The sequence below is a fragment of the Coturnix japonica genome, chromosome 14 (genome assembly GCF_054131305.1).
Source record: "Coturnix japonica strain WE chromosome 14, WE-NBRP24, whole genome shotgun sequence".
In the NCBI taxonomy this organism is placed as follows: Eukaryota; Metazoa; Chordata; class Aves; order Galliformes; family Phasianidae; genus Coturnix; species Coturnix japonica.
In genome coordinates, this window is record NC_140676.1 from 15,715,247 (window position 1) to 15,742,338 (window position 27,092).

The window sequence follows — 27,092 nt, forward strand, 5'->3', positions numbered from 1 at the left end:
GTAGGTAATGGGAAATTATAAGAGGTGACTCAAGGATGGAACAACGTGGTCATTCTGGAAAGGACTGTGTAACACAACTGCCACCACAGTGTTGGATTGGATGACAGGTCCCTTTCAGAGCAGATCCATCAGTTTCAGGTTTGATTTTCCACAGTAGGGCTCTGTAGGATCAGCTCCACAAACCTGCCGGCACTGCAGGAACAAAGGGCTGCCTCCCTCAGAGCTGGGGGTCAGCGTGCACATTTACACCATCTGCCCGTTGTGGGGCGGCAGCATCAAAATAATCTCTGCTTCTTTGTGCTAACAAGGGGTTGGCACACACAGTGACACACTGATCAGCCTGAATACTTCTGTGTTAGGGACTCCAATCAGTTGTGGCAGGATTCCTCTGCTTACAGTGCCCAGTGTGCCCCTAGAAAACTGCTGTGAGATTGTTTTCTTAAGAATTATACTTGCAGTTTGCTCATTCGTTTCAAGTACTTGTCCCCTTCATGAAGTTCCACCAAAACAGTTACATGGGAACTGTTGAATCTTGGCCTGAGCCACTGATTGAACACCTGGGAAAGGGCCCACCCAGCCCTGGGAGCACAGGTGAAGGGGTGGAGCCTGGCTGCACCTCACTTAGAGCCCTGAGAACTGACCCCCACTGGGGAAGGATCTCTGTCTGGAGATCACTTCCTGGTGGAGCTTTTCCCCTGTGAGCATGGTGTCTTCTGATGTGGGTGAGCAATCTTCTTCCTTTATAGCACCTCTATATTGTACTGGTTCTTTCATCACCACCCCTTCACTGTAACATCTTTCCCACTGTATTGGTCTGTCTAATTACTACAGGCAATGCCCAGCAGCACTGTAGTATGTTACTGTCAGGATAGCAGAGAGAAAAGCAAGAGCTACAGAAAACAAGATCCTAATTATGATCTATGGTTCCAGTTTTGAAACAAGTCCAGTTCTGTACCTACATGCTGACATTGCTATAGGTTTGCACTTAAATACTGAATTGCTTCTCTAGCAAGAAAGAAAGCCTTTCTATATATTCATCCAAGGAGCAATGGGTTCTTTAGACGGACAGCAGAGGAAAAGGATATCAAAGCTGCTAGAGACTGATCCAAACAGGAACAAAAGTATTACTTGCACTGGTACATGCAGATCTCTCTGACTGGCACTCTGCTGTTCTACCCCAAATCATCTTTGTAGGGTAATGGTGAGAGGATAACTTGGCCTGGAAAGCACTTTCCTTTAAAATGAATGAGGTGGGCAGTGAGACTGGAGTGACAAAACAGCTTCTTCTGGGAAGGAAAGATGAAAGTAAAACAGTTAATTAAACCAATAAATCCTATAAACTAGACTTCCTCCTCAGAAGCAGCCTTATCCCCAGCACTGCCTGCAGAGAAGCCAGAGTGTTTAGATGTAATTGCAGGCCTTTCAATCTCTAGGTTATAGCATTTATAGGTCAAGGGGAGCCTTTCAGAGAGAGTACAACTATTTTGAAAGGAATGATTTAGAGAAGGATGCTTTTCATTGTATAAGACTTTCCATGTGTTGATCTGAGCTTGGTGACAACTGACCCCAGCCATTGTTCTCACTTTGTCTTCTCTTCCTCCTTCTTGGAAAACTTCAGTTCTTCCTTCAAGGATTTGCTGCGTTTGATCAGAGTTACTATATTTTATTCCTGATTTTATTCTCTCTTGTGGCTTCTCTGTTGTTTGTGTTGTTTTGATGGGGGGAGAGGTGGATCAGAGAGAGTTTCTTAGACATCCACACAAGCCTGAAATATTGAATGAGTATATAAAAATCAAGGATGATTAAAGGAACATCTGGCATTTGTTTGTCAGGATTGAGGTGAGGAGCAGGGAGGAGGAGCTGCCTTCACCTGCTGTGGAACATCCTCAGTTCCATGATTTGTTCTCTGCCTGTGACCAAGATTTTCACAGTTCATTACAGATAAAAACAGGATGGTTCCAGTCTTTGAGTATCTGCTTGTAAAAATGTTACTAATTTTATATTCCTTATGGCTTTCCTTATAAGATGGCAGTCCAGTTAACTGCTTGAATTGGTTTGAAGCCTACTTTTTATTGTAGAGAGGAGCTGAAAACTAACCTGGCACTGTGGCATCTTTGTAGTTCTAATGATCTTTTTGATATGAAAAAAAAACCTTCTGCAGCATCAAATGTGGAGGGTGCAACTTGGCTGTCGAGAATAATTAGTAAGAGAACTCAAATCAGTTCCCATTTATTGGCTTTCCTGGTGGAGAGCAGTTTTGAAGTAATCAGCTTAGATACTTTCACAATGTTTTCAGACATTGGACTTAGTTCATTCCTATGTATTTTTGTGTCACTGTCTAGAATGTATTGACATAAATGGACACTTGGATCTCCATTGTCTGGTATCCATTGGCATGGCTTGCTGGCAGGCAGGCTATGCTGACCCTCACTTGGCTCAACCAGCCAATTACTTTACCACTTATCTTCATGTCACTGCCTCGCTTTGTTATTGCAGTCTTCAATGCCACTTCTGTCTTCATCAACACTGTTCCATTCATGCTGTTTGCTTTGATGACTTTGCTGGGCAACCTCTTTCATGTCTTAGTCTCCTTGAGAGAAAGCTTTATTCTTCCTTGGTTTGTTTGTCTGGCTCCCAAACCCTCAAATTGACGGTATTAATCTTACATAGAGGAGCTACGCTGGAGGATAAATGCCAGTGCTCTGCATGCCCTGGCTCCTGTGGAAGTCAGTGGGAGGAGAACTAAGCACGGCACACCATCAAACATTGCATTCAGCTACCACTGGACAAGGTGCTTCAATCAGGTTATATACATTCATTAAATCTTTTTGTTGTTTGCATGCCGTGGAAGCCCATTTCATAGTGGTGCTTCAACATACTCTTTATGTGCAGTGAGAGCAGGTTTTCTTGGCTTACAGATTTTACCAGGTCCTGAGCACAAATTAAGTGCTCTGTAGACTCCATTCCACAAATACCTGTGCTATGCTGTATGCTGTGCACAGCATTTCTGCACCGACACCTCAGCCAGGAAAACATTTGCCAACTGACCCCAACTTCTGCAGTCAGGAACAAAGAAGCTGCTCTTTTAGGCCCTTGTGATACAGATTTAGCAAGGTGCAGTCATTAGCTCTCATTTACTAACCCTAGATCATGTTCTATTTACTGGCAGTGATTAAAAGATTGTTATTTAAGTGCTACAGCACCATAAATATGGCTGGGATAGTTTAAAAAATCAAACATTGATCACCTCTTGTTTCTACTTGCTGCTTTCTGGGCCGGGTTTCAGCTTCCAGGGAAGGGAGTGATGTGCATAAAAGGGGGGTAGTGCATGAAAGCTAAAAAGTCTTTTATTGTGAACTGCAGTCTGGCTTTGAATCTTTTAGTCCTGGGAAGCTAGAATGTGGTCATGTCCAGCCTGACCCTGGAAGTGGCAATGTCAGCCTTGGGCAGTTACATTAGGTGTGCATACACATCTCCTGTGCAAATCACAGCAAGAGCAGCTGCTTTTCTGGAGACGCGATGATCCTGGGCTTACTGCATGTGTTACTAGAAATGTTACTGCAATTGCTGATGTTAATATAAAGTGAAACATTGTAAATACGGGTTTCAGTGGAGCATATTGCCCAAGAAAGACTGAGGTGGAAGGTTTTCCAATTGCAATATGCTGAATTTGAGAGCTAAATTTCCTCCAAAAGCAGGAGAGAATCCATTTATTGTGCAGTGAGCCTGTCTGTAAGGATTTTGCAGTCAAGCTCCTTCAAGAAGATCTCATCCTGCTGAGTAAAGGCAATCTGCTTTGCCATCTCTGCGCTGGTGTCTGCACAAATTCACTTTATTGTTGCTTTCTTTTCTTTTTTTTTTTTTTTTAAACATGAATTGGGTCACTTTCCAGTCTTCCCACATTAGGGCATGGTGACAAAATCTAATGTGACAGCTGCCCAAGTGTTCTGATGTTTCCAAGCGGGAGGTGTGAGGCACTGAAGAGAGGCTCTGCCCTTGGAGGAAGTAAATCTCTTGGAAAACAGTCTCGGGTCCTTTCAAGTGTTCTGGTGTCTGCTTTTCCAGCAAACTGTTGTAAACCTCATTGGACTGCTTTGGCTAGTAGAGCAGATCTGAACTTTCTCAGATTGCTACTGCTGTGTTCCTTTTGCCTGCTTCCCTGTGGTGAGGTCTAGCTGGTGCAGGTCTCATAGATAGCTTTGCTGAGACAAGAGGAGGAAAGCTGGGCAGAATGTGCAAGCACTCAGCCCCAGGGAACCAACATTTGAGTGTGTTCAGTTGGAGAGGAGAGCTGAGGGGAAAGACAGAGGGAAAATGCACAGGAGCAGAACTCTCTGCTACCATTACATGGCTGCACCTTGCTCTGTGTGACTTGGTGTCATTGCAGTGATGGAGGGTAGCAGTCATCATCAGGATCATAATCATACATCTGTCCCTAGAGCTTGTGGAGTCTAATTAAGCTACTACAATACTCTTTTCTCTGCTTTGGTGTTTTGGATTTCTCCATCCACAATGCTGTTGCTTTATAACTATTCTTCTGACTCGTTTGTCCAGATTCATTTGTTTCACATCTTTATCACATGGAGTATAAGCTAACTGTCTTCACTCCAAAGACCTTTATAGCTAAGGCACTCTAATAAGTTTATAGTCAAGAACTCTGGTCCTTTTGTCATCTGTGACTCAGTGTGACAGATTCTGCAATAATCACAGTAGCAACAGTCAAGTGCCAAAGTCTGCTTCTCTTTTTTCACATGCAGCACTGTGTTACTGCTGGAGTATTCTAGTTGGTTTCAGTGGACATACTTGAAAATTTGCCCACGACCCATTCTGAGCAAGGGTAGGAAAATCTATTCCAAATGATTGCTGTATAATAAATAATCTCCAGATGAAATGTTGGATTGATTTCAAAATCAGTTTCCTTTTGAAAGAGTAACAAGAGCAGATGTATTGACGTGTTAACATGCCAATGCAAGTAAGCAGATGCCAGTGCATGAACACCCTGACTGCTGTAACATCCCTCAGCTCCTCTCAAAATAACTGGGGTAAGAAACTACGGGTAATTCGCATTACCAAATAACTAATGGTCAGTGACAACTACAGTACTGCATCTCTAGCTAATTTAGAAAGCTTTCACATAGTTTTATTATGCCAAATCGCTTGATTTTCATAATGCTCCAAGTAAAACTCTGCATTTTATTAAAGCTTGCTTAAAAGTGGAGTTGGTCTTGTAGATAAACTATGATTATTCTGTCCTCTGTCACATTGCCCCTACAATGCTTTATACTGCTGGCGTTCCTCTGAAACTGTGTGAGTGCATCAGACCCTTCTTTATTTTCTATTCCTGGCTGACCCAGAGACTCACTCTGTCAGCGTGCTTTCCTGCCAGGATGGGGATATCCCGGGGATTTTTACAGTTTAGTTTCTGTTGGTTGTTTGTTTTTTCTTTATGACAGTGTTCCAAGTCTGGCATCTCACTTGAATGTCTGAGCTGTCTCTCATGCTGTCACTGTAAATATTCCACCTGGAGAGACAGACCTGGCAAAAGACCACACCAGGAATCAGTTGAATACAGAAATAGGTGCTGCATGGGCAGGTCTGTGACTTTGCTGCTTCTTGTTACTTCTGAAAGTTATCTTCTTTACATTGTAGCTCTGGTAAGGAAATAAGATAGAGTATTTAAGTTAAACATTGTGACACTGTTACTGCATGCACATGGGTGATCACAGGGGCCATGCGCGATCCTTGTTAGGTTAAAACCTGCAAGCTTCCCCTTTATCCAAACTGCAGCCAACAGAGCAGAGCTGTTCCAAATAGAATTTGAAGAAAACATCAGAACAGATTGAATACTACAATCCACAGGTTAAAAAAGTTGAAAAGTACGTTAAAGGAATGCGTTTACTCCAGTTCTTTACACTTCCAGGAATTTGTCAGGAAATCACAGACAGATACGACTTATCTTTTTTCCCTTAAATTGTATTGGTTTCATGTTAACATACTATTCAGCTTGTTTCATTTTTAAAGCATTTGATTCCTACTGTATCATACTTTCTATGTTGCTGATGGGGGGAGGTGATTTTTTCTTTATATTCTTCTGATAAAAATCCAGGGAACAATTTTTATCCTGTGAGTGAACCACTTAGCCTGAGGGAGGAGCCAAGAACTTACAACTCCAATAGTTGGTTTGTGTGCCTGGAAATTAGTCTCCTACTATTGCCATCACCTTTCTACACGTGCACACCATGCTATCCTCATAGTCTCATCTCTAACCACACCATGTGGTGTGTACAGACAATGAAGGGTCAGTCAAGCAGAGCTGCTACAAAACAAGCAGTGATATCACAAATGAACAACCTCTCTTTTATTGCTACTTATGCACAAGGCCTGTGAACAGTTTTAATCTGTACTGAAACCAGACTGTTAACCTGCTGCTATTTGGCATTTGACAAGCAGCAGTAAACAGCCTTCTAGATTCAACATACAGGATTGTCGATGTGCTTTACTAGAGCTATATGATCTCTAGCTGCCTTACCTACTGTTATTTACCTTTCACTTTTGATATATCTTTACAATGGTGAGACCATGATGCAGATCTTTTTTTTCTTCCAAGTTACTAATGGGTGTTATTGGTAAGACCAAGGTCTGTCCTGAGAATGGAGTTCCAGATTCTGCATGCACTTTAAGTTGCTGCTTTGGGAAGCATGCCTGCTTCAATAAGTTCCACATATATACTCTGTTATCTACTTGTATTTTCAGTGTGTCACTTATCCTTTCTGCTCCTGTCTCTCTTTTCCTTGATACTTCTCATCTGTGTCATATTTAGCGTGGTGCCTACCTACTCTTCTTGTCAGATATAACTAGTGTCACAGGGTCCAAAGGAAGGATTGACATTTCGGAGCTGATTATGCAGACTTGTTCCCTCAGTGCAGGATGACTGGTTACATGCTTCACCTCTTTCTTTGCCTGGCCTTTTCCAAGCTTGGAGACTCCATTTTAAATGTGTGCTAGCTGGAAGGGCTATTTGAATCATTTTCAATGTGTGAGATGATAGCCAGTAGCACACTATGTATATTTATGGGCTTTCTACCAACCACAAGCAATTAGAGCTGTGCTGTACTGTATAAAGTCACTGTCATGCTACATGCTGTATGTGTGTATGGTACAACTAAGCCCTTAAGAGCTGTCAGACAAAACAGCATTTGAAATCTTTAGCCAGCAGCAAACCAGTCTGTCACAGTTATTAGACTAAAAACACAGGAAGTGCACTAGAGATTACTGTGAAAGTATATTCTGCCTAATCACAGCTGCAGGCAATGTCTTTCTTAAGCAATAAATAAATCAGCAAAATGAAGGTCTGTTTCAACAGCAGCAAGTCAGGAGCTCATACACAGTTTACCTTAAAAAGCATTGTTAATCTTGTTTTTAGCATCCATAATAGCTCAGTGTAAATGTTTCCCTGTTAAGCTGTGCTTAGTCTATTTCCCAAAGGCAAACATTGTTTCTGGAACTGGGATATCTTGAAGTCATCAGCACAAATAACAGTAATAAAAATATTTGTTGCTGCTATCACAATCTGGCCTTGAACCCCTTTTCGGGAGAATGCCATTCTCTGCGACTGAACCAAAATGCTGAATCCAATCCTGTTCTTAGTTCCTTCCACTGATTAATGCTCTTTCCTCTTGGTTTCTCATATGCAGATGAAGCTCACACATCTGGTGCCTGGAAGGAGTGTTATTTGTTATCTCACAGATGCCTTAGTACCATGCCACCTATGCCACACCTCTGTCACAGTCCACAGAAGTCCTTGGTAAGTCAAGTCCTCTGATATATTTTCTCCAGAGTCTTTTCTGCTGAAGGATCATGGGTTCCAGTCAAACCTTCAGCATCACTAATCTGGCCATTGAGTCACTGAAAAGGAATTTCTCAGCCATGATTATTTTATTCTTAACAAACAGTGAGTTCAGATTTTTGAAGCACAACAAGCTCCTGAATATGGTCTGCTGCCCTGATTTTACCATGCCTTCTATTTTAGATCACAGACAGCCCTTCTGGCTATCTTGCTTCTGAAGCATTTATTTCTCCTGGAAGAAAGCCTCTCAATATTTTGCTCAGTCCAAGCCTGTACTTTTGTTGCCACTAGTCTGGCAACAAAGAATTTAGACCACATAATTTCAGGAACCAGAAGAAAACACATTAGAGGGTATCCATTCAAAATTGGTGGTATTATGGGCAGAACTTCCCTCATTAAAGGAAGTTACATTCAGCTTAGTGACTTTCTGTCACAGCTCATTAAGGAAAATCAGAATTAATATACTTCTATTTATTCATTTCCAATTGAGTAAGTTACGTCCCTGGCATGTAGGCTGCATTTCTCTTTAGAAATTCTGCTTAGGCTTGTAGCCCAGATACACACATTGATTTATTTGTGCCAAGAAAATATCATTCACAGTTATTTATGAGTGAAGAGAAGTAGACAATTGGATCTATAGCACCTGGCATAACAGGGACTTTAATCCTTGGAGGCTGTTTGAATGTGGTGTTAAAAAAAAAAAAAATGGCACCTAGTTGAAAAAAGAAGAGTGTTTTCTGTTTTATGACATAGTCTGCCTGTTTACATTGAATTACTGATTTTTTTGATGTAGACTTATTTTTGAAATGTTCATATAAACTAATACTAATGCCAGTTCTCGTTTTATAAACTTCATATGCCTGGTCAGAAACAGTCTGTATGATAAGAAAAGGCATTGTTCTATATTCAAGTATCATTTTGCATAAGTTGGGAAGCCATAGCCATCTGAGACTGATGGCAGATACTGAGTTCAGAAGAAGGGGAGCGCTCTTTAGTCACTGACACACAACAATTAATGGCAAAAGGGAAGAGTTCAACTTTTTGTTCCAGGATCTGTGGTTTGGGATTGCTGTTTAGATTTATGAACTGGAAAGATGTTGCGTCTCCTTGCAAAACAGACCAGCACTATATTAAAACAAAAACTGAAGCATTTGAAAGAAACTAAATGACTTGAGAGCCTGAATGTGCATTCTTGCAACTTCTTTGTGTCCTCTTTTTCTGTCATCTCTGTCCAGAAAAATGGAGAGGTTATGTCAGCACAACTAAGTTCAAAGTTTAGCCACTCCCCTTTAACGCTGTGCCTCTTTAATATTGTTAATAATCTCTCTGTTGGTTGTGTGTCAGCTTTTATGAAAGCACCCCCCTGAAATTTACTCGCATTATCTCTGCAGCTACAGTAACCCCTACTTTGGGGGGGTTCATACCTCGAGATTATGAATGAAGGACAAAATGTCTGTCCTTCTGCCATGTTTTTTCCATTTAACATTATTGATGGAAGTTGCCCATAGGAAACTGCGCAAGATTGAATGCATCTGTGATGCAGATGGAAGAGTTGCATGTTGCACATAACGTGCTCTGCACTAGGTGGTGCTCATGGGAACTCCTTCGTACTCCAGTAAATTTACACCCGTTATCTTAAAAATGAGAGGAGTATCTTGAGACATGCAGGATGGAGATTTCTCAGATTGTGAACGGGCTCTTTTGAGGAACGGATTCTCAAGAAACATGAGACAAATTCTGTTGAAAGTGATGTGTTTGTACTGAAAGGTTACATGAATATCAGAATACGTCTGCTGTTCCTAAAAGTGTGAAGCCCTGTGCAGTAAGGTCCTTTACCTCAGCTAGAATTTCTGCTTTTCCAGTGAAGAGATCTTTCAACCCCTAAAGCCACATCAAAACTTACTATGTCTTACCTAAAGGAAATGGAAAGTGTTTTCAAAAGCAAGCGTTTCATCACAAGCACTATTGAAAATCATGGATTCTAACATGTAAATTTACAAGTCTGAGTACAGCATCTCCTTAAAAGAACTATGTTCATCATGTCCAAATGTGATTGCATCCAGCCAGCCTTCTAAGTACAGAGTGAGAAATGTAAATAAAAACATTGCTACTCAGGGATGTGCTGAGCACTCTTCTCTTCCACTGCAATCAGTGCAAGCTTAAATGATTATTAACTGTGAAGGTGGATCCTTTAATTTAGGTACCTCATACAGTTTCCTACAAATATCAGCATCCAGGTTTTAAAATTGTGGCTGTAACCACCTAGCTCCCCAGAGAAGACCCCTCAAATCTTTAATGATGAGGAAGTGGCTCGAGTTATCTTGATGCTTCCCAGATAATGTGTAGACAAAGAATGTCTGCATTATTCCTTTTCAGTCTGAAATCCACAGATCCACTACTAGGGAGGAAGCCTGGGAAACAATGACTTCCTTGTCAGAGATGCTGGTTTCAGTTGGGAACAGTCACTTGGCCTGTTTAGTTAATAAGCCCCAGAAACCTCCTGAATTAGAAAGAGCAAATGATATTAGTTTAGCAGGTCAGAGGGTTAACAATGGAAGGAGCAGTGGTCCTCAAGGTCCTTTTCTAAGTTTAGCAGTACGAAACAAATATGGGGGGGAAAGATGGATGGGTACAAGTTAGAACACCTATATCTTACACCTTACTGAACCTTATCTTCTGACATAAATTGATGCATCTTCACAGAAACAGCTCCTTATACCGGTAAGGACTAACTCCAAACCATTACGCTTATGACTGTTTAGAGATAGGCTGATAGAAAACCTTTGATAGCACATTTGGATTTCTAAAGTGAATTAACAGATGAGGTTCCTGTTTCCTGGTTCTAATTTAAGTGGAATGCTATTTTTTTTTCTTTTTTTCTTTTCTTTTTTTCTTTTTCTTTTTTTTTTTTTTTTTTTTTTTTGGTCTGCCAGATGTAGTAAAAAGCTTTTGAATTGAACATATACACAAAGGTCAGAGCACTAGAGTAAAACCTGGGATTGTGCAAATTAGGGCCCCTATAGCTTCAGGACATGGCCCTGTTGGGAGTTCAGTCCAGACCTAAATGGAAATATGCTCCTTTGAATTCACTCATTCTTCTTCCGGACGTTCAGATAAAGAATAACATGGTCCTATATCCCCAGAGACAAAGATCCTTTAAGAGTCTTCAATATCTAAGGTAATCCATGCATCAGCTTGGTCCATCTGCCTGACTAAATCTTAATAGACCTAGGTCGTCTTTAGAGAGGAACTGACACAGTTTGATTGCTTTTATATTGACAGCTACAGCTTTACTAATACCTTTTGTTAAGCAAAAGAGAATTGCAGAGCTTCTGAAAGCCTCTGTGAAAATCACTGATTTCTAATGTAATTATAACACCTTTATGAGAAAACAACTTCTCAGCGTTAGTGATGATGGGGAGTATTTGTAGTCGAACAACCAAACTTCAACAGTGTCACAAGCTGAAATACCACATCAAGGCTGTGTCACATGCAGAGCACTGCTCTCGCTCTCCTATCCTTTCTCAGTTATTTCTTGTGGCCACATATGGAAAGTTCCAGGCACAGCTCAACAGAAAGATTTCAGAGTAGCTTCATCAGTATCTCTACCCATTTCCTGACTCAAGCGCACATTCAGAGGCTTCTATTTGAAATACCACGAGTGTTTATTTAAAAGGGGAACAGTAACCTTGTTCCTGTCTGGTGCACACCTATAGAACCTTACTTAATTTGAAGAAGGCTTGATTTTCTTTCTTAGAGAGTAATACAGACCAGTATGACCCCACCTGGAGAGCCCAGGAGGTAGAACTGGGCTTCAGAGCACTCCTGTATATCAGCCTGTGCAAACAGCAGCCTCTGCTCCACTAGCCTAGTCTCTTCCTTAGGTGTCCTGTGAGCAGGTAACAATGACTGTACTGCTTAAAGAGTTCTTCATAGTTTTTTCTTTGTAGTGTATGCACTTGTCTGGACAGAAGCATCCCCTGGATCATTTGAAACAGTCTGAAATCAAGGATTTCAGCTTGGAATTAGTGGGTATTCTTTCAACTGTTAATGAGAGTGCAGTAGAATATACAAGACACCACTGAATACATTTGTATTACATTTCACCTATTGTCATGCTGGAGGTCCATGGTAAATTAATTTGGCAGATAAATTTACGACAGCAATTTGCCTTCCAGTTGTATAATTTATTCATGTCAGAAATAATTTATTATACTCTTCTTTAAGCTATTCTTTTTTGGGGTACCACCTTAGTAAACAAAATTTATTGTTTACCCTGAGCCTTGTGTGGCTTCACAGTGGTCAGTCAATGACCTCAAGGGGATAGTTTTGGTCACATTACTGGTCACTTATTTGGATGGATGATGAAGTGCCCTGGTCCCATCTGTACATATATTACTTTCTTTTGTCTTAGTGACACTGTTGGAAAGATTAATTAGGTCCATCTGCAAGGGAAGATCAGCCTTGGGGGGTTCAGGTGAATAGAATAAATGCCAAGGGGGAAAAAAAACTGCTGACAGGGTTGATTTGGAAATCTAATTGTTTTCCGTAGCATGAATGGGAAAATTGCATAAAGGGCCTTGAAAGAAAAGTGTTACTACCATTAAGTTGGCTTATTTCTGCATGACCTGATAAAAATCTGCTTCTGCTGCTGTAGGATAAGAGACTATGCTAAGGGTTAAAGCCCAGGGACAGTATTCTCAGCTGCATAGGTCAGAACAGCTTTCAGATCCTAGTGCAGCTGCCCTCACTTTATGATGGTACAGATTTGAGTCATTTCTGTCATAGTGTTATTATCTCTGTCCCTCATTTGCGTGATCCAAGGTGTGAAGTAAGCTCATCTGGATTCATACTCTGTCTCCTCTTCTTTTTATTCTAACGGTGCTATGTTCATTGCAGCTCTTGGACCCCACCTCAATTTTTGCCTTTCTCTTGACTTCCTTTATGCTTCTTTTCATATATTTTCCTTGTCTCTTTCTTCTCCTTTAAAAATAATAGTAATAATAACCTAACAGCATTGATCAACTGATGTGATCAGAGCTTATAAAATACAATCTCAGCCCTTGCAGACTTAAATATTCTTCTTATTATATGTGTAATAATTGGTGTAACTGGTACATAAGCCACCTGAAATTTATTGCTATTTCTCTCCTCCTGATGCTGTATCAGCCTAAGAGAAGACTTGTACACCACAATGCAATGGGATTACAATCCCAGTATTTTCATACAATGGAAAAGAGAAAAAGGGGGGGGGGGGGAAGCACCCATGTTTTACTCACTGAAAGTTCACTGTTTGAAGGACCTGGAATGTAAGGGCTGTTCTGCTTTTCAACTTCTGTTGGAGTGAAGTTAGATTCTTTATGAGATCGCAGTTCAACTCCTGCTGACTTTTAAAATGAATTGGTAAAGCCTGAAGAATGAGAGGGTATATCTTTGAAATAGAATGGGAAAATAAACTATATAAATAGAAAGAGAAGATGCATGCAGGAAGGATAACATGAAAGAATGTAGATGTTAAATTCGATTACTTCATATATATGAAGAACTTTTAGAGACAAGGAAAATATTTGCTCTGGAAATACATGGTGCTGCATCCAGCCCTGTGCCAGCAGCAGTGACCCTGAGTCTCAGAGAGGCACAGTTCTATGTGTGCTTGAATTTGGGGTCTAACGAGCTGCTGAGCCCAGTCTGTAGCACTAGAAGGAAAGCTGCTCTATGTGTAATAAGGTGAGAATGTGCCCACACTGCCAGACAGCATCAGTCAGACATCCAAGAATGTACCCCATTGGTGGACTGGTAACTCACAGTCTTTAGGCAAGATAAAAAGGAAGTTTGATTTAGATGTATCTGAGCTGACCCGTTCAACGTGCTGACCTTGCAGAAGAGAGCCTTTGCCACCTGCAGGCTCTTATTCCTTCTAGTGTGCCACACTTTCTAGATGAAGGGTATTCTGAAGGTTCTCTCCTGGGCAGCACGAGGCAGGTCAGTGGCCACAGTCCTACAACTTGAAAACTGGTCCTACCTCTTAGAAACGCCCTCACAGCTAAAGTCTCCTGGAATCCTCCTTGGTCAGGTCAGTGGTGCAGCAAATGAAGAGCAGTAATGGAAATTAAGTAGTCCTTTAAATACCAAAATGTCCCCCTTTGTATCTTCTGGGCCAGTTTTCTTAGGTAGACATCAATGGTTCCTACCCAGTTTTGCTGCACTTCAGTATTCTATAATTCAATAGAAAAAGAGTGACTGCCAACAGAGGAATGCCTGGTTCTGCCTTACTGGAGAAAAGCTCTTCCTGGGGTGAAAAATGAGAGCGAATTTCACTCTGTAGAAGCTGCAGAATCCTTCCTGACAGATGGATGCAGTGAGTCCCAGATCTGCACATTTTCCAGGAGTGAACCTATTTTAGACATACCTCAAGGAATCAGCCTGTTCTTTCATGGGGCGAGTGAAACAAGTGACGAACAGTGTGAATGTACCATGTGGCTCAGCAAAGCGTTTCCTATCATTAAAATTAAATTACATCTGGCTCTGTTCTGAGTGGGAAATCACAGCCCTCTGAATCTTAGAGTATTTCCTTATGCACAGCAGCGTGTGTGACTATGGAAGTGTGCGGGCTTTGCATGTGCCGCTGTCCTTCGCCCCGCTCAAACGGGCGGGCTCGGATCGGGGCAGCCACCTGCGCAGGGCCGTGCCCCCCGGCTCCCCTTTGGTGGGGCCGTCCGCGTTAGCCGTGCTGGGACCGCTCACCTCGGGCTGAGCTGTCACAGGTGTGCGGCCTCGGGCACAGAGTGTGATAGAGTGTGATCATTGTGCTCCCGTGCCACAGCCCAGCAGGGCAGGTAGCGGTGCACCGTGAGCCCTGAGACTCCTCACTCACTCGCGCTGCTCTCCGTTTTCTCTGTCATCAAGTCCTCGGTGCCCAGCGCAGCGGCTGGACAAGTGGCAGTAGGGCGGCCCCAGGAGGACTGCGGAGCAAAGAGGGATGGATGGATGGATGGATGGATGGATGGATGGATGGATGGATGGATGGATGGATGGATGGACGGACGGACGGATGGATGGATGGATGGGAGGGGGAACGGCAGCCTGGCGGCGTGCGCCGCTCCCAGGGGAAGGGCTGGGGGCCGGCTGGGGGCCGGTGGGTGTGACCCGCTCTCCCCTCCGCCGCCGCGGTCCGCCCCGCTCACACGGTGCCCGAGCCGCAGAGCGAGCAGCAGCAGCGCCGCGTCTCCGCCGCCCGCCCCGCCATGCCCAACTTCGCCGGCACCTGGAAGATGAGGAGCAGCGAGAATTTCGACGAGCTCCTGAAAGCGCTGGGTGAGCTCGGGGTGGCGGACTGGGGCAGCCGCGCCGGAGCAGCGCGGTGCCCGGTGCCGGCAGGGAGGGCTCGGGACTGCGGAGCTGGGAAGGCTGCGAGCCCTGTCCGGGTATCGCGGGGCGGGCACGGAGCGCTCCGCTCCTCACCTGCAAGAGCCGGCGGTCCTGCCTGGGGCTCCGCCGCCCTGCTCTGCCCGGAGCCGCGGCTTCTCCGCGCGGGGCTGCAGCGCTGCCTTTACGCCCCCCCCGCCCCGAGCCGGGCTGGTGCTGGGTGAGCTGCCGACTTCAAGCTTTGCTTCCTCCCCGTTTCGCCCAGGTGTCAACGCCATGCTCAGGAAGGTGGCGGTGGCGGCCGCCTCCAAACCCCACGTGGAGATCCGCCAGGACGGGGACCAGTTCTACATCAAAACTTCCACCACTGTCCGCACCACGGAGATCAACTTCAAAATCGGGGAGAGCTTCGAGGAGGAGACCGTGGATGGCCGAAAATGCAGGGTAAGAGGAGAGCTGTGTGTACGGTGTCTGTGTATGTGCCCCGAGAGGCACAGACCTGCTGCCCTGGCTGTGAGAGCCACTGTGTCTGCCCAGTTTCCTTACCAAACTCGTAGATGGGATTAACACATCTGCTGTCCTCCCCTTTCTTCCTCCTAGAAACACTGGGGGAAGAGGGGTGTCTTGGTGATTGCAACTCACCTCACCCAACATTTCTGTGGCGTGCAGGACAGAGCAGAGCTGAAATCTGAAGGTAACAGAGAATGACAAGTCTTGAGGGCACAGCTGAGTATCTGCTTGCCAGCTCCCTGCCTGGAAGGGTTTTGTCCAGCTCTCTTTGCCTCCACTCTCTCTTGGGGACTTCATCCATAGTGAAGGCTCTCTTCCTCAGTGTGGACGCAGGGAGCACTGTAGTGAGAGACACCTCAAGAGTCAAGATTTAATGCATAAACTTGACATAACTGTTGTCCTAAAATCAGTCAGATAACTTCACAAGCAGTTCACATTGGTTATTTTGGGCTGAAATTATCTGTTGTTCCTTTCCAACTTCATGTTTTCAGATTGCAATGTAGGACAGACCTCCAGTTACAGCAGCCACAGTTACATCAAACAGAGGTGCATCAGAGGGAGTGTTTGGGGTTTGATCCTCTGTGTGAGCCCCTACTCCTCTACCTTTTTTAAGCCACTTCAGTGGCTGTGGAGGGGATATAATACTGTGAAGTCAGCAGGATCCTGGCTTCTTGCTGATGTAGGTACATGGGATCGAGGATACTGGGGAACTGGGCTTTGGTCAGTGCAGTCTTTCAAAACAAGATAACAAAAGATGAGTATGTAATCCTTTATGCAAGTACTTGACTCACTGACATTTATAAGATTGCCTGAGAAAGATGTGTGAGTAAAGAGTATAGAAATATTGTCCCAAAGAATATGGTTTTTATGATAGCCTGTGGTGGCGCAACAGCCTATTAGCTGAGCTATCTGCTGATTCTTGGGCCAGCTTCTGAGACTGATTGAACACTAAAAAGTCAGAGTAAACTTAATATCTTCAGTGCAATTGTTGTGAATGTAAATTTTTGGCAAAGAGAGGCAGATATTGGAAGATGGTGAATGCTTAAAACAACCCCCTTCATCTCCAGGAGGAGTTCTCATATATTTAACAGTTTGTTCAGGAAATGTTGCTGGCTGTTAATATATCTTGCTCAGCAAAAGTAGTTTTTTCATGTATAATTCATACACAATAAATGTGACCTTCTTTCTAGAGGAGGATTTATTGCTGCAGGTGGGAAAACAATAATTATGGCTGTAAGCTTTGCAGGTTGGAAAAATCAGAAAGAAATGTGTTTTGTGAAGTAGTAAATTTTCTCCATGTGTTGTGAAATAATTTATAGTCCAGTCTCAGGAATTAGTTGTACTGTTGGATATATATATATATATAGCCAAGATGTGGCCATGGAGCAGAAATTGACAGAGAATAAAATAATGCTTCAAAATATAACCTGCAGTACCTGGCAGAATCGCTGACTGGTGGTGGGTTGTGATACGCTTCATGGGGTGGAGGGTTTTGTTCTGCCAGCTAACTTGATCCATTGTTCATGCAAACAAAGAGGAGTCCAACGCCGTTCACTGAAAGGCACAGCTTCTATAACTGCCACTTGAGGAGGCTTGTCGGCTTAAAAATCTATTGTTTCGGAATAAACATATAAAGTGAACGGCTAATTTTAGATCAAAGGGAAGGGTTTTTTAATTTTTTTTTCCCCCTCAGAACGTCTGGGAAGTGTTAACTCGATTTTGTGCATACATATGTGCACACATGTTTGTGTATAATCACGGACTAATGAATGTCTCCCATGTGCCAGTTGTAAAGCAATTACTCACACATTCATTACAGGGCATCCTTCTGCACAGCTGTTCCATTGCCCCATAGAATAACAGTTCAGTGCTAGAATGGATAGCAAGAGAAAGTCAGGGCTTGCTATTAGTGAAATCTAAACAAAATCCTATATTTTCTTAACTTGTTTCTCAGTGGTTTCATAGTCATTATTCAAATGCTTTGAGAAATGCCCGAGGGTATTTTCAGTCTCTGGACCTGGAGCCTTAAAAAAGAAATATCACAAACCCTGGAATTCTAACAGAGTTCCTGTCATGGAGCTGTAGCTGTGATTTACTCAGGTTTGTTAGTGCAGTGTCTGCTTAACATACAGTTAACTTGGCTCAGTGCCACACAGCACGGAAGGTTATAAGTGGCCAATGCTGCATTATTTATCACCACAAAATGATACACAGCGCTCTCGATGCTTTAACTCTAAGGGGACTTCATGGCGACAAGCAATGTGTCCCATCAGACCATGTCTACTGAGGTATTTGGGAACGTGGGCACTGTGTTTCTAAACAATAGTTTTCAACATTAAGTGTTTCATGAAAACAGCTTTTGAGTTTCGAACCAGGTACTGTTTTACATTGAAAAGACACCTACAATTACTTTGCTATTATATACTTATTAAAAACAACAACCTTACCACTTAATTTTGATTCCATCCCCTTCCACGGATGTCTGTTTCCCTTTGCCTGTGTCTGTGTTGTACCCCTTTATTATTATTATTTAGTTATTCACACTGCTGCTCATTGTTGTCTCTCTGCTTCATGCTGCTGGAGAATGTAATTAATGCTATTCCTAATGGTTTTCTTGCCTGCAGAGTTTGGCAACTTGGGAGAATGAAAACAAGATCTATTGCAAACAAACTCTTATTGATGGAGATGGTCCTAAAACGTACTGGACTCGAGAATTAGCTAATGATGAGCTGATTTTGGTAAGAGCCTCTAACCCAATCAACCCGTGCACCGTGTTAACAGCTTTTTGTTGCTATGTAGCATGGCTTACTGCTTTTCTTAAGTCTATCTGGAAAAACTGCATAAAACTTTCATAATTCTCTGTACTACATCAATTCTTTTCCTTTCTTTTTCTTATTTTCTTCAAGAAAAATGCAAATTTATGCAGGTTCTCACATTTTACTGCTCTATCTTTCACCATGGTTTTACTGGTAGAATAATCACAAATGGGCCATTTCTGCTCTCTACGTCCACAGCAACACCAAAGAATTTGTTTGATTTATTGCAGATTTTCTCTGGCGAGAGAGAGATCAAAGCATTTGACCTCATTTCTGGAGAACCTCCTTTTTATAAGCATGTGTTTAATGTGATGCTTCTTATACGCAGGCACGTGATATATAGGAGACATGTGGCATGTTGTTAGTATGCTCTAATCTCATTCTGTTTATGAAGAACACACAATTCCTTCCCTATCTCTGCCACCACCCGCTATTCCTTGATCATCTGTCAATCCAGTTCAGAGCTGCCCTCATGAGTTTGCTACAAATATGCACATTTGTACATTCTCTGTCGGCCAACATCCCCCCACTCCTGTGTGACCTTCCATATGGCAGCAGGGTTACTTCAAGCATTTGCAGTAGCACCTCTGCAACTGCCTCTCCATTTATGCCATGAATCATGAGCAGTTTCTTTATTTATATTGTACTTTCTGTTAGAGCTGAGTTCACTCTAGCGTATATTTCCCTGGTAATCCATCCACATACATTAATTAAATGAGATCCGGAACTGAATCTAGACACAATGTTTCTGAGTTACATGTAACACAGTTCAGCTCAAGTTCAGAACCTTTTATTTTGCGCATTCTTTCAAGTGAATTCTGGATAAATCAGTTGGCTGAACTGTTGTGCCTCATTGGTTTGGGCATGGAAAAGATGCTCTTGGAGCAACAAGTAAGAAAACATCAAACAGAGAGTTTTTATTTCAGACTGTCAGACTAATTAAACTCCTGCAATTTAAAAAACAAACAACCTCCCAAACGCTTCTCTAAAGCAGCTGGAGCTGTTTTTAATAGCGCATATGAAACAAAAACAGGGACCAAACCTAGCCAAGTATAAATAGAAAGCTTTTAAAGTATTACTGTTATCCCCGACTTCTTGAAGCTGTTCATCCACCCCTTGTAAGAAAGAGTATGCTGGTATTGAAATGGAATGGTTTTTGCTGAATGGATGCTTTCTGATCTGTACGTGTCTATATTCAACTTTCTGCCATTGTGTTTTAGATGTATTGAAGAATCTAAATAATATTCCTAACATTTATCTTTGCAAATCCTACTGAAGCCATCTCTTAGAAGAATTATCCTTTTGTTAGGCTAAATCACTCGAGCCCTTCAACATCAAACAAGTTATTTTTGAATCATTATTTCAGTGATAAGCCCCATAAGCCCTCTTAATTTATCTATTTCCTTTCTAATCTATGGATGCTAGCATCACACGTGCTATTCTTCCATCAGTCTTACTAGCACCTGGGGCAGTAGCAACTTCATCTCCCCACTCTTACCTGAAATTCTTCTGATATGTATGCAAAGGTTTCCTTAATTAGTTTTTGGAAACTCTCACTCTGCTGATCATGATCCCAGGTAATTTTCCTGGTTTCCGATTCCCCAGACTGACCCCTTTCTCCTTGCCTGCAAGCTGGGGTGATGTTTTGGTAGGATTTTACTGTTCCTATTGTGGAAACGTAGTGTTTGCATCCAAGTGGCTGAGATCATTCTCCCCATTTCTCGCTGTTTAATACGCAGTTCCATTCTTCTGCCTCTTTTCTGAAGCATAACGGCCTGTTTTGCTTCATTAAATATTAGGGCAATACTTAGTCCTCAAGACACAAAATTTCAAGTCCCTTACAACATTTGGTGGGATTTAATGTCTGAATCCTTTAAATATGTGAGTCAGGATGTTCAAAATCTTCTGACGCCCTGAAGCTCAGTAATGAGGTGTTCCTAAGAGTAATTGTAGTGTGAGGTCTCTGCTTCATTTGGAGAAGTTAAGATTGCCAAAATGAATCCATGTGGGAGGCTTTGTGTTTGAAGGAAGACAGAAAATGGTAAGGGAAGCTCAAGTTTTCTTTCCTGTAGCCCCTAATTTTGGAAGCCTCGAATATTCTATCCAGACCATTCTCTTTACAGGCTAAAATACTCCTAGGGTTTGCATGAGGTGCAGTTCTTGACTATGACAGGGAGAAAAGTGGGAATAGGAGCTCTTAGTGGGAAATTTTGGGATCTTTTTTGAGCTTTTGCCTTTCAACTGTGTTTGCATTCATCATCTCTCCGGGGTTTAACTTAGATTACTTTATCTCATGCTTAGAAATCCTTGTGTCTGAGTCTGTAGCTCCTCATGTGTGTCTCACTTCTTCCAAACTAAGATCACAGTGAGAAGAGATCTGTCATTGTCCTGCCCCCTCTTTCTTCCTTGATCATCCCAGCTATTTTAGGGATCCTTAGGACCCAAATTCATTCTCTTTGCTCTGTGTATCAATTCAAATATTTAACAATTCCAATCTTTACAGTTCTCAAACCTTCTTGCTTACCTAAGAAACGTTTTCTCCTCCTCCACAGGGAGACCCTGTGATGTAGCAGTTTAAGAACTCTGTAGAGCTGATACTTGTCACCCCCTCTGCTCCTGCTTCTCCAGCCAAAGAATTCTTTCAAGGAGTCATCAGTCTCCTTCCTAGCCATTAATGCATTTGCAGAAGGAATCAATAAAACTCATATACTGTGTGCAAAAAGTTGCAGTAAGGAATCTAGACTGTGTTAGACTTCTGAGGCATTAATGGAAAATAGGCTTGAGGCAGTGGGTAAGGGGTGAGGAATGAGTTTTACTCCTCTAATAGTAGCTGCATAAATCTTGGTGATTTGCTACATAATTTTTAATCTAATGTGCTATATGGCTTGGGGGGGTCCATTAGATGATGACATTTTCCAAGTGGATGTGTTTTTCTTTCCAACACAGCATGTTCAACAAAATGAATTTACCATCACACATTAAAAGAAACCAAATCTGTGTTGAATTGTTATGACTGTCATAGATCTAAAATAGAAACCTTATTACTATATAATTACCAGTCTTTTCTGGATCCTGGAAGAAGATTTGTCTTGTGTTCTTCAAAGATATTCCCCTGAAGCAGTATGATGGTCTCTCATGGCACATCATGTCCTCTGGTACATAAATGTTGGGAACAAGCTATTCAGTTAGCCGAAGATTCCTTTAATTTCAGGTGCCAGTTATGTTCACTTTTACTTCTGTACTGCTTGCAGCATGGGAAATGAGATGACTCTTATTAGTAGCATAAATAACATTTGTCTGGTAGTTTGGGAGATGCAGATCTAAAGTCCCACTGCAGGAGTCCTTTTAGCAGAGTGAGGGATTCATGACCAAGCTCTGCTATATAAAAAAGGTGCGGCAAATGTGCAAGGACATTGCAGCTGCTTTCATCAGTGATATGAATGGTAATCTCATCTGATGCACTCACCAGGATGGCAGTGCTACATTTTTAGAAGTAGCGAATAATCCAGGTTAAAAAAGGAATATGCAGGAAAAGGAGGATGATAAGGATAGATCCCCATCAAAGTCCAGATCTGCTTGTTGTGACTGTATCTTTAGACTTTATTGGATGTCAAGTCAGTAATGCATAGATATCCTTGTTTACAACTCAACTCAGGAGCTACTTGAATTAGCGCTTGGGGCAATTGAGATTGGAATCTAACACCAAAGTATGTATTTATTTACCCGTCTGAAAAGTAAGATCTGGGTTTTAGGCTATTCTAACATCTTTCTCCATCCCTTTTCTTTTATAGTCATTAATGTTTTTGTTCTTGCTGTGTGTTTTGATCAGGGACACTAATGAGCTATCAATCACTCGTATAAGTCAGAACAAAAGGTCTGCTCTTACAAAGTTAAAGGATGCTGCTTCTGAATGTTAGCTATTCAAATGAGAAACATTTACATTTTGACTTTATCTGCCTCAGTGCTTTCATAGCTGCTCACGCCTCTGTAGATTTTGATTTAATCCATAACACAAACATTTTAAAGCGGATGGTTACTGAAGAGGATCTTTAAAAACAGCCTTAGAACACATTTGACACAGTTCATGTATCACACAGGGGTTCTCAGAATCAATTATAGCGAGGGTCAAAGATCAGCACATTAGGGGGAGTTCAAGCATGGTTTGTGTTCTGCTTTTCCTTCCCAGAAAAATCATGACATAGTTGGTTAAAACTGGTGAACTGCGGAGCCTAGATGAGTGAGTGAACATTTTTAAATGGTGTTGCTGGCTTCTAAAGTTAAACACAGCAGGTGAGAAGTGCAGATTTGGAAGTATATTTTTCAGCTGTATGCTGAGATTTGTGATGTGCCTAAACCTTGTATCAAACAGTGCTAAACTCCCTAAGTCATTTAAGCTGTTTTTTAAAGTTCTGGAAGAATTATCTTAAACACAATCAGTTATCAAAAGGAGGGGACACCTCATGGAGGTCACGGGGGGTTTTTGCTGCTGACCTCACTAAAAGCAGCCTTGATAAGAGTTCTGAGACCTGTAATCACACACACATATGTGTTACATTTACCTAGTGCTTTAATTTAGCATTTACCCCGAGGAGATTTAGAAGGGGAACTTGCAGACCTGTGGCCCTTGCTCGCTAGTACAGCCAGTAACACGTAAGCAGAGAAAGAAGCCAAAGCTGTCTATATTGTGGATGCATTTGATTCTGTGGATAGCCTCATATAATATCAGTTGCAGCTTAGATGGTTGCTGGGAACTGGATTAAAAGACTACGTTCTTATCTCTGCCGTTCATTTGCTGCATTACTCTGAGGCAAATGTACAATACAGCAGTTCTCAAACACCGATACCGTGATAAGTGACCTGATTTTGCACAGTCTTGTACTGCAGAAAGTGAAGCTGTATGTTGGGTAGCTTGTTAGTAGCATCCAAGTTTGAAATTGATGGCTGCATCTTCTGTGACTATATTCCCAAAACAATCAATCTCCTTGAAAGATTATGGGACTCAAGAGGAGAAAGGAAGTGTAAAATATGGCTTTCTAGTGAAGATTTACATTTTTATGCTGCATAATGTTAGTTTATCATCATGGATGAAGTGTCATCAGTCTAGAGGTTTACAGATACTTTCATCTTGAAGCACTTTGTAAGATAAATGGATTCTTTGCAATCTAATGGGAGTGTGGTGTTTGGAAATCCTGCATCTTCTCATTGGTTTTGAATTTAGCTTGGTAGTGTTGTAGTCCTTCGAGTTGATCTGGTGAAATTTCACCACCAATGAGCCAGGATTACTCTCTCTGCTTATTATGAAGTTTTACTCCTTTCAGTCATGGAAGTCCTTAAAGTCTGCTTGTTCAGACAGGAGCTAGTGCTTCATTCCACTCCGGAGCTAGACTCACAATAGTGAGCTTACCCTGAATATGAGGATATAGGTGTGAAGGATGTAAGGTTAACAGCCTTTTGTTTTGGATCTCCCCGTGCGCTTGGGCCCAGCTGTTCATTAGAATTTTCTGTGATTAACCACAAGAAAAGGAATGCAGCAAGTTTGAATATGTTCCCCTTTGCATGGCTTAGTAACATGGAGTTTTATCAACAATGCTTGCAAGTTACATTAAGATAGGGAAACTCCTTTTGCATAAGTCCACGCTTAAACCACGTACATAACAGTGGCAGTCACAGCCATTTCTTTATGTGCTCTGGCATGGAAATAAGAGTAGTGAGGACCCATCCTTTAATACTCATTTTCAGACATTTTCATGTAGAAGTTAAATGTGTATATAAAGATGAATGTGATCAGCTCTTTTTACGCTTAAAAACAAAGACTCTATCATTTCTCACCATCCAAAAAAAGGCTTTTTTTTCCTCAGTAAAGTGAATAAAATATGTGCCAGAGGCAGTTTCAAAGCCAAATCCTCATGAAAAAATATTGGCCAAAGCAAGCATAGGAAGCATTAAAACAAGCAAAGTCCAGCTGAATTTTCATAACACTCTGGGGTAGGTCTTAGTTATATTTTTCAGTGAGACACTGGCAGTTCTTACAGCCGAGCATCCCATCTCACAGCTTGTTAGCAGTGAGCTTGAAGCTGGCGATGTCAGTGTAGCTGAGCATTTAATGTGCTTGTAGCTCTTCTGCAGGCAGTATTTCCTCATTCTTGGACGCTTATTTCCTTTATGTTTAATTGCTTGCTTTGATTTTAGCCTGAAGACACAAAGTTACATGAGATGATTTTGTGTTTAGGTGGCTTTCTGAGGCAGCTGCCACAATGTCTGTCATGCCCAAATGTCCTAATAATCCGCACGACAATATTGCTGCTGTAGAATTGCCTTCTAAGTGCAGTACTACAGAATGATTAAAATATATATATATATAGCACAGGCTTTCAGATGCATATCTAAAACTCTGTTTCTGTTCTTATTGCACCACATAGCAGCAGCTCTAGTAAGTGGAAAATCCAAGTATTCTGAGGCACTGAATTTGGCATGAGAAATAGGGTGATTGTAGAATCAGTGAATATCCCAACTTGGAAGGGTCCCATAAGGATCAATGAGTCAAACTGCTGGCTCCACATAGGACCACCCAAAAACCAGTCCATGTGTTTGGGAGCATTAAATAGATGCTTCCTCTGACAAGCTGGGTGCTACAGTCACAGCCCTGGGCAGCCTGCTTAGTGCCTGACTGTCCTTTTGGTGAAGAACCTTTTCCCGATCCCTCAGCGGCAGCTTTATGCCATTCCCTTGGGTTCTGTTGCTGGTCACCAAAGAGCGTAAATTAGCTCCTGTTCCAATGGTAATGAAACATAGTCTGTATTAAGTCAACGACTCTCAGATGTGTAGTGATCAAGCATTTGTAGGGAGGCTGTGATTGGCGCTACCCACATTACAGCTTGGGAGAGGAGGTTTCAGTTGCCAAGCTTGGTGTGTCAGCATCTTGCAGCAGTGTTACGTTCACAGGTTATTCTTGTACACTCACCAACGTTGCTTCCCTGGCTTCATTTGAACTACTCTGATTTACACCTGCAAATACCAAAGAAGACCTTTTTAACGTGCCATTCAGTCCGACTGCACCCCAACCATTTCCAGTTCAAAGTGTTGCAGTTCTTGCTAAATATAACAGCAGTACATTCCAAATTCCTTTTCTTTTTTTCATGTTTATTTATAAATGTATGCCAAGAAACTATAGAAGGAGGGAATTTCTGGGTCATTTATCATTCTGACAAAATTCATGGTGCCTGGGAAAAGAGGTCGCCTGCAGTGCATTTCTTGTCCAAAATGATTCCTTTCTTTACTTTCATCTGTCAAGAGACATAGGAAATTGTATTTCTGGTGTAGATCTATCTACTACAGTAAAAGTGACTTTAAAAATGATGTGAAGTGTTCACTGGTTCCATTTTCTTCTGATTGATTTCTTTTTCTTTTCCAGACCTTTGGTGCTGATGATGTTGTGTGCACAAGAATTTATGTAAGAGAGTAAAAACATCCATTTGCTTGTCGCCTGGGATGAAGTGGAGAGCTGTGGAAAGCCCCAGTAGAATGAGTATTTGTGTGTGCTGTTACTAATGCGGTGTTGTATGTGACCGTGTGTGTTATATCTGAATCCTTATCCTGTTATGTGTATTTTCCTTTACGTTTCATCACAGATGTTACTCCTTTCTCACTTTTATGCAGTCATTTTTTTTTGTGTGTGTCTGCTTTGTATTCTGTAGTTGTCATTTGCAGTGGTTTTACCAATTATTAAACTTATTGGGCACAACTCACAGCTGTTTGGGGGAGTTTTTAATAGAAGACTCAGCAGTGCTTTGATTAGGGTTGAAGTACTTCTTCACCTCTTTGGAAGTCAGTGTGGAATTTCAGTGCTGTTGGCCTTTTGCGAGGCCTTTCACAGAGCTGCATGTTCCTTTCTCAAACTCAGATGCTGCATCTTTCCTTCTTCCTGACCTGCCACTGTGCAAGGGGCACTGAGGAACAAGTCCTGTGGTCGCTGGAGCTGTGATTCAGCAGAATGAGACAAGACAAGTAGAGCTCTGCTCTCTTTCTGGTTGCATTTCTGAAGGATAATGAAAGAGAGAAACAGTTTTTCTTTCTGAACGGGCAGAGGTTTGCTTTCCCTGTAGAAATTCCTTCTAACCAAGTACAAAGCACAGCTGTATTTACAGGACAAATAACACTGTGTTCATAACTATTGCTTACTGTCATCACACCCAAACATATCAGACCTGATCAGAGAGCCAGGAGAATCTGGTAGACTTTACTCAACTTGGTCATAAAAAATATAAAGCTGGGGAAAGCTGCTTTTCTCCTGTCTTCTCACCTGTGACGGGGAAGACATTACTCTGATGGACCAGGAACTCGCCTGTTCTCCGGTGTTTGAATATCTACAACTAGACAGTAGGAGCACTACTTATTTCAGTGCAGCCTCCAAGCTTATCTGGCCAGTTTTCAGCTTTGCAAAAATCTTTTATCTGCTTCATGTCATTCAGTTATGGCAGACTGTGAAACAGTTCAGAGGTAGAACAGTGTGTGTGCCATTCACTGAACTGCTAGATCCAAATCTCGATTGTCTTGGG

General features: G+C 42.0%; 1 protein-coding gene and 1 long non-coding RNA gene across 6 annotated transcripts; both read left to right on the forward strand.

Annotated features, from left to right (window-relative positions):
• Positions 1–2,652: 2,652 nt before the first annotated feature.
• Positions 2,653–10,918, forward strand: LOC146758472 (uncharacterized). 5 transcript variants are annotated; one of them, XR_014934431.1, is made up of 3 exons: positions 2,653–2,791; positions 7,695–7,804; positions 10,780–10,918. It is a non-coding gene; the product is annotated as an uncharacterized LOC146758472 (long non-coding RNA). The 5 variants fall into 5 exon arrangements; XR_014934432.1 differs by having other exon boundaries at positions 2,666–2,804; XR_014934430.1 differs by lacking the exon at positions 2,653–2,791 and adding an exon at positions 4,903–5,042.
• Positions 10,919–15,030: 4,112 nt separating this feature from the next.
• On the forward strand, positions 15,031–26,282 carry CRABP1 (cellular retinoic acid binding protein 1). The gene is made up of 4 exons (XM_015872792.3): positions 15,031–15,160; positions 15,477–15,655; positions 18,346–18,459; positions 25,949–26,282. Exons 1-4 carry the CDS (start codon positions 15,091–15,093, stop codon positions 25,997–25,999), a joined length of 414 nt encoding a protein of 137 aa, XP_015728278.1. The 5' UTR covers positions 15,031–15,090; the 3' UTR covers positions 26,000–26,282.
• The last annotated feature ends 810 nt before the right edge of the window (positions 26,283–27,092 follow it).

What these genes read in the sequence shown, in the direction of transcription:
- CRABP1 (XM_015872792.3), top strand. Translation starts at nt 15,091, where the DNA reads ATGCCCAACTTCGCCGGCACCTGGAAGATGAGGAGCAGCGAGAATTTC. An exon ending in CGAGCTCCTGAAAGCGCTGG is followed by an intron (nt 15,161 to 15,476) that starts GTGAGCTCGGGG and finishes CGTTTCGCCCAG; the next exon opens with GTGTCAACGCCATGCTCAGG. An exon ending in TGGATGGCCGAAAATGCAGG is followed by an intron (nt 15,656 to 18,345) that starts GTAAGAGGAGAG and finishes TCTTGCCTGCAG; the next exon opens with AGTTTGGCAACTTGGGAGAA.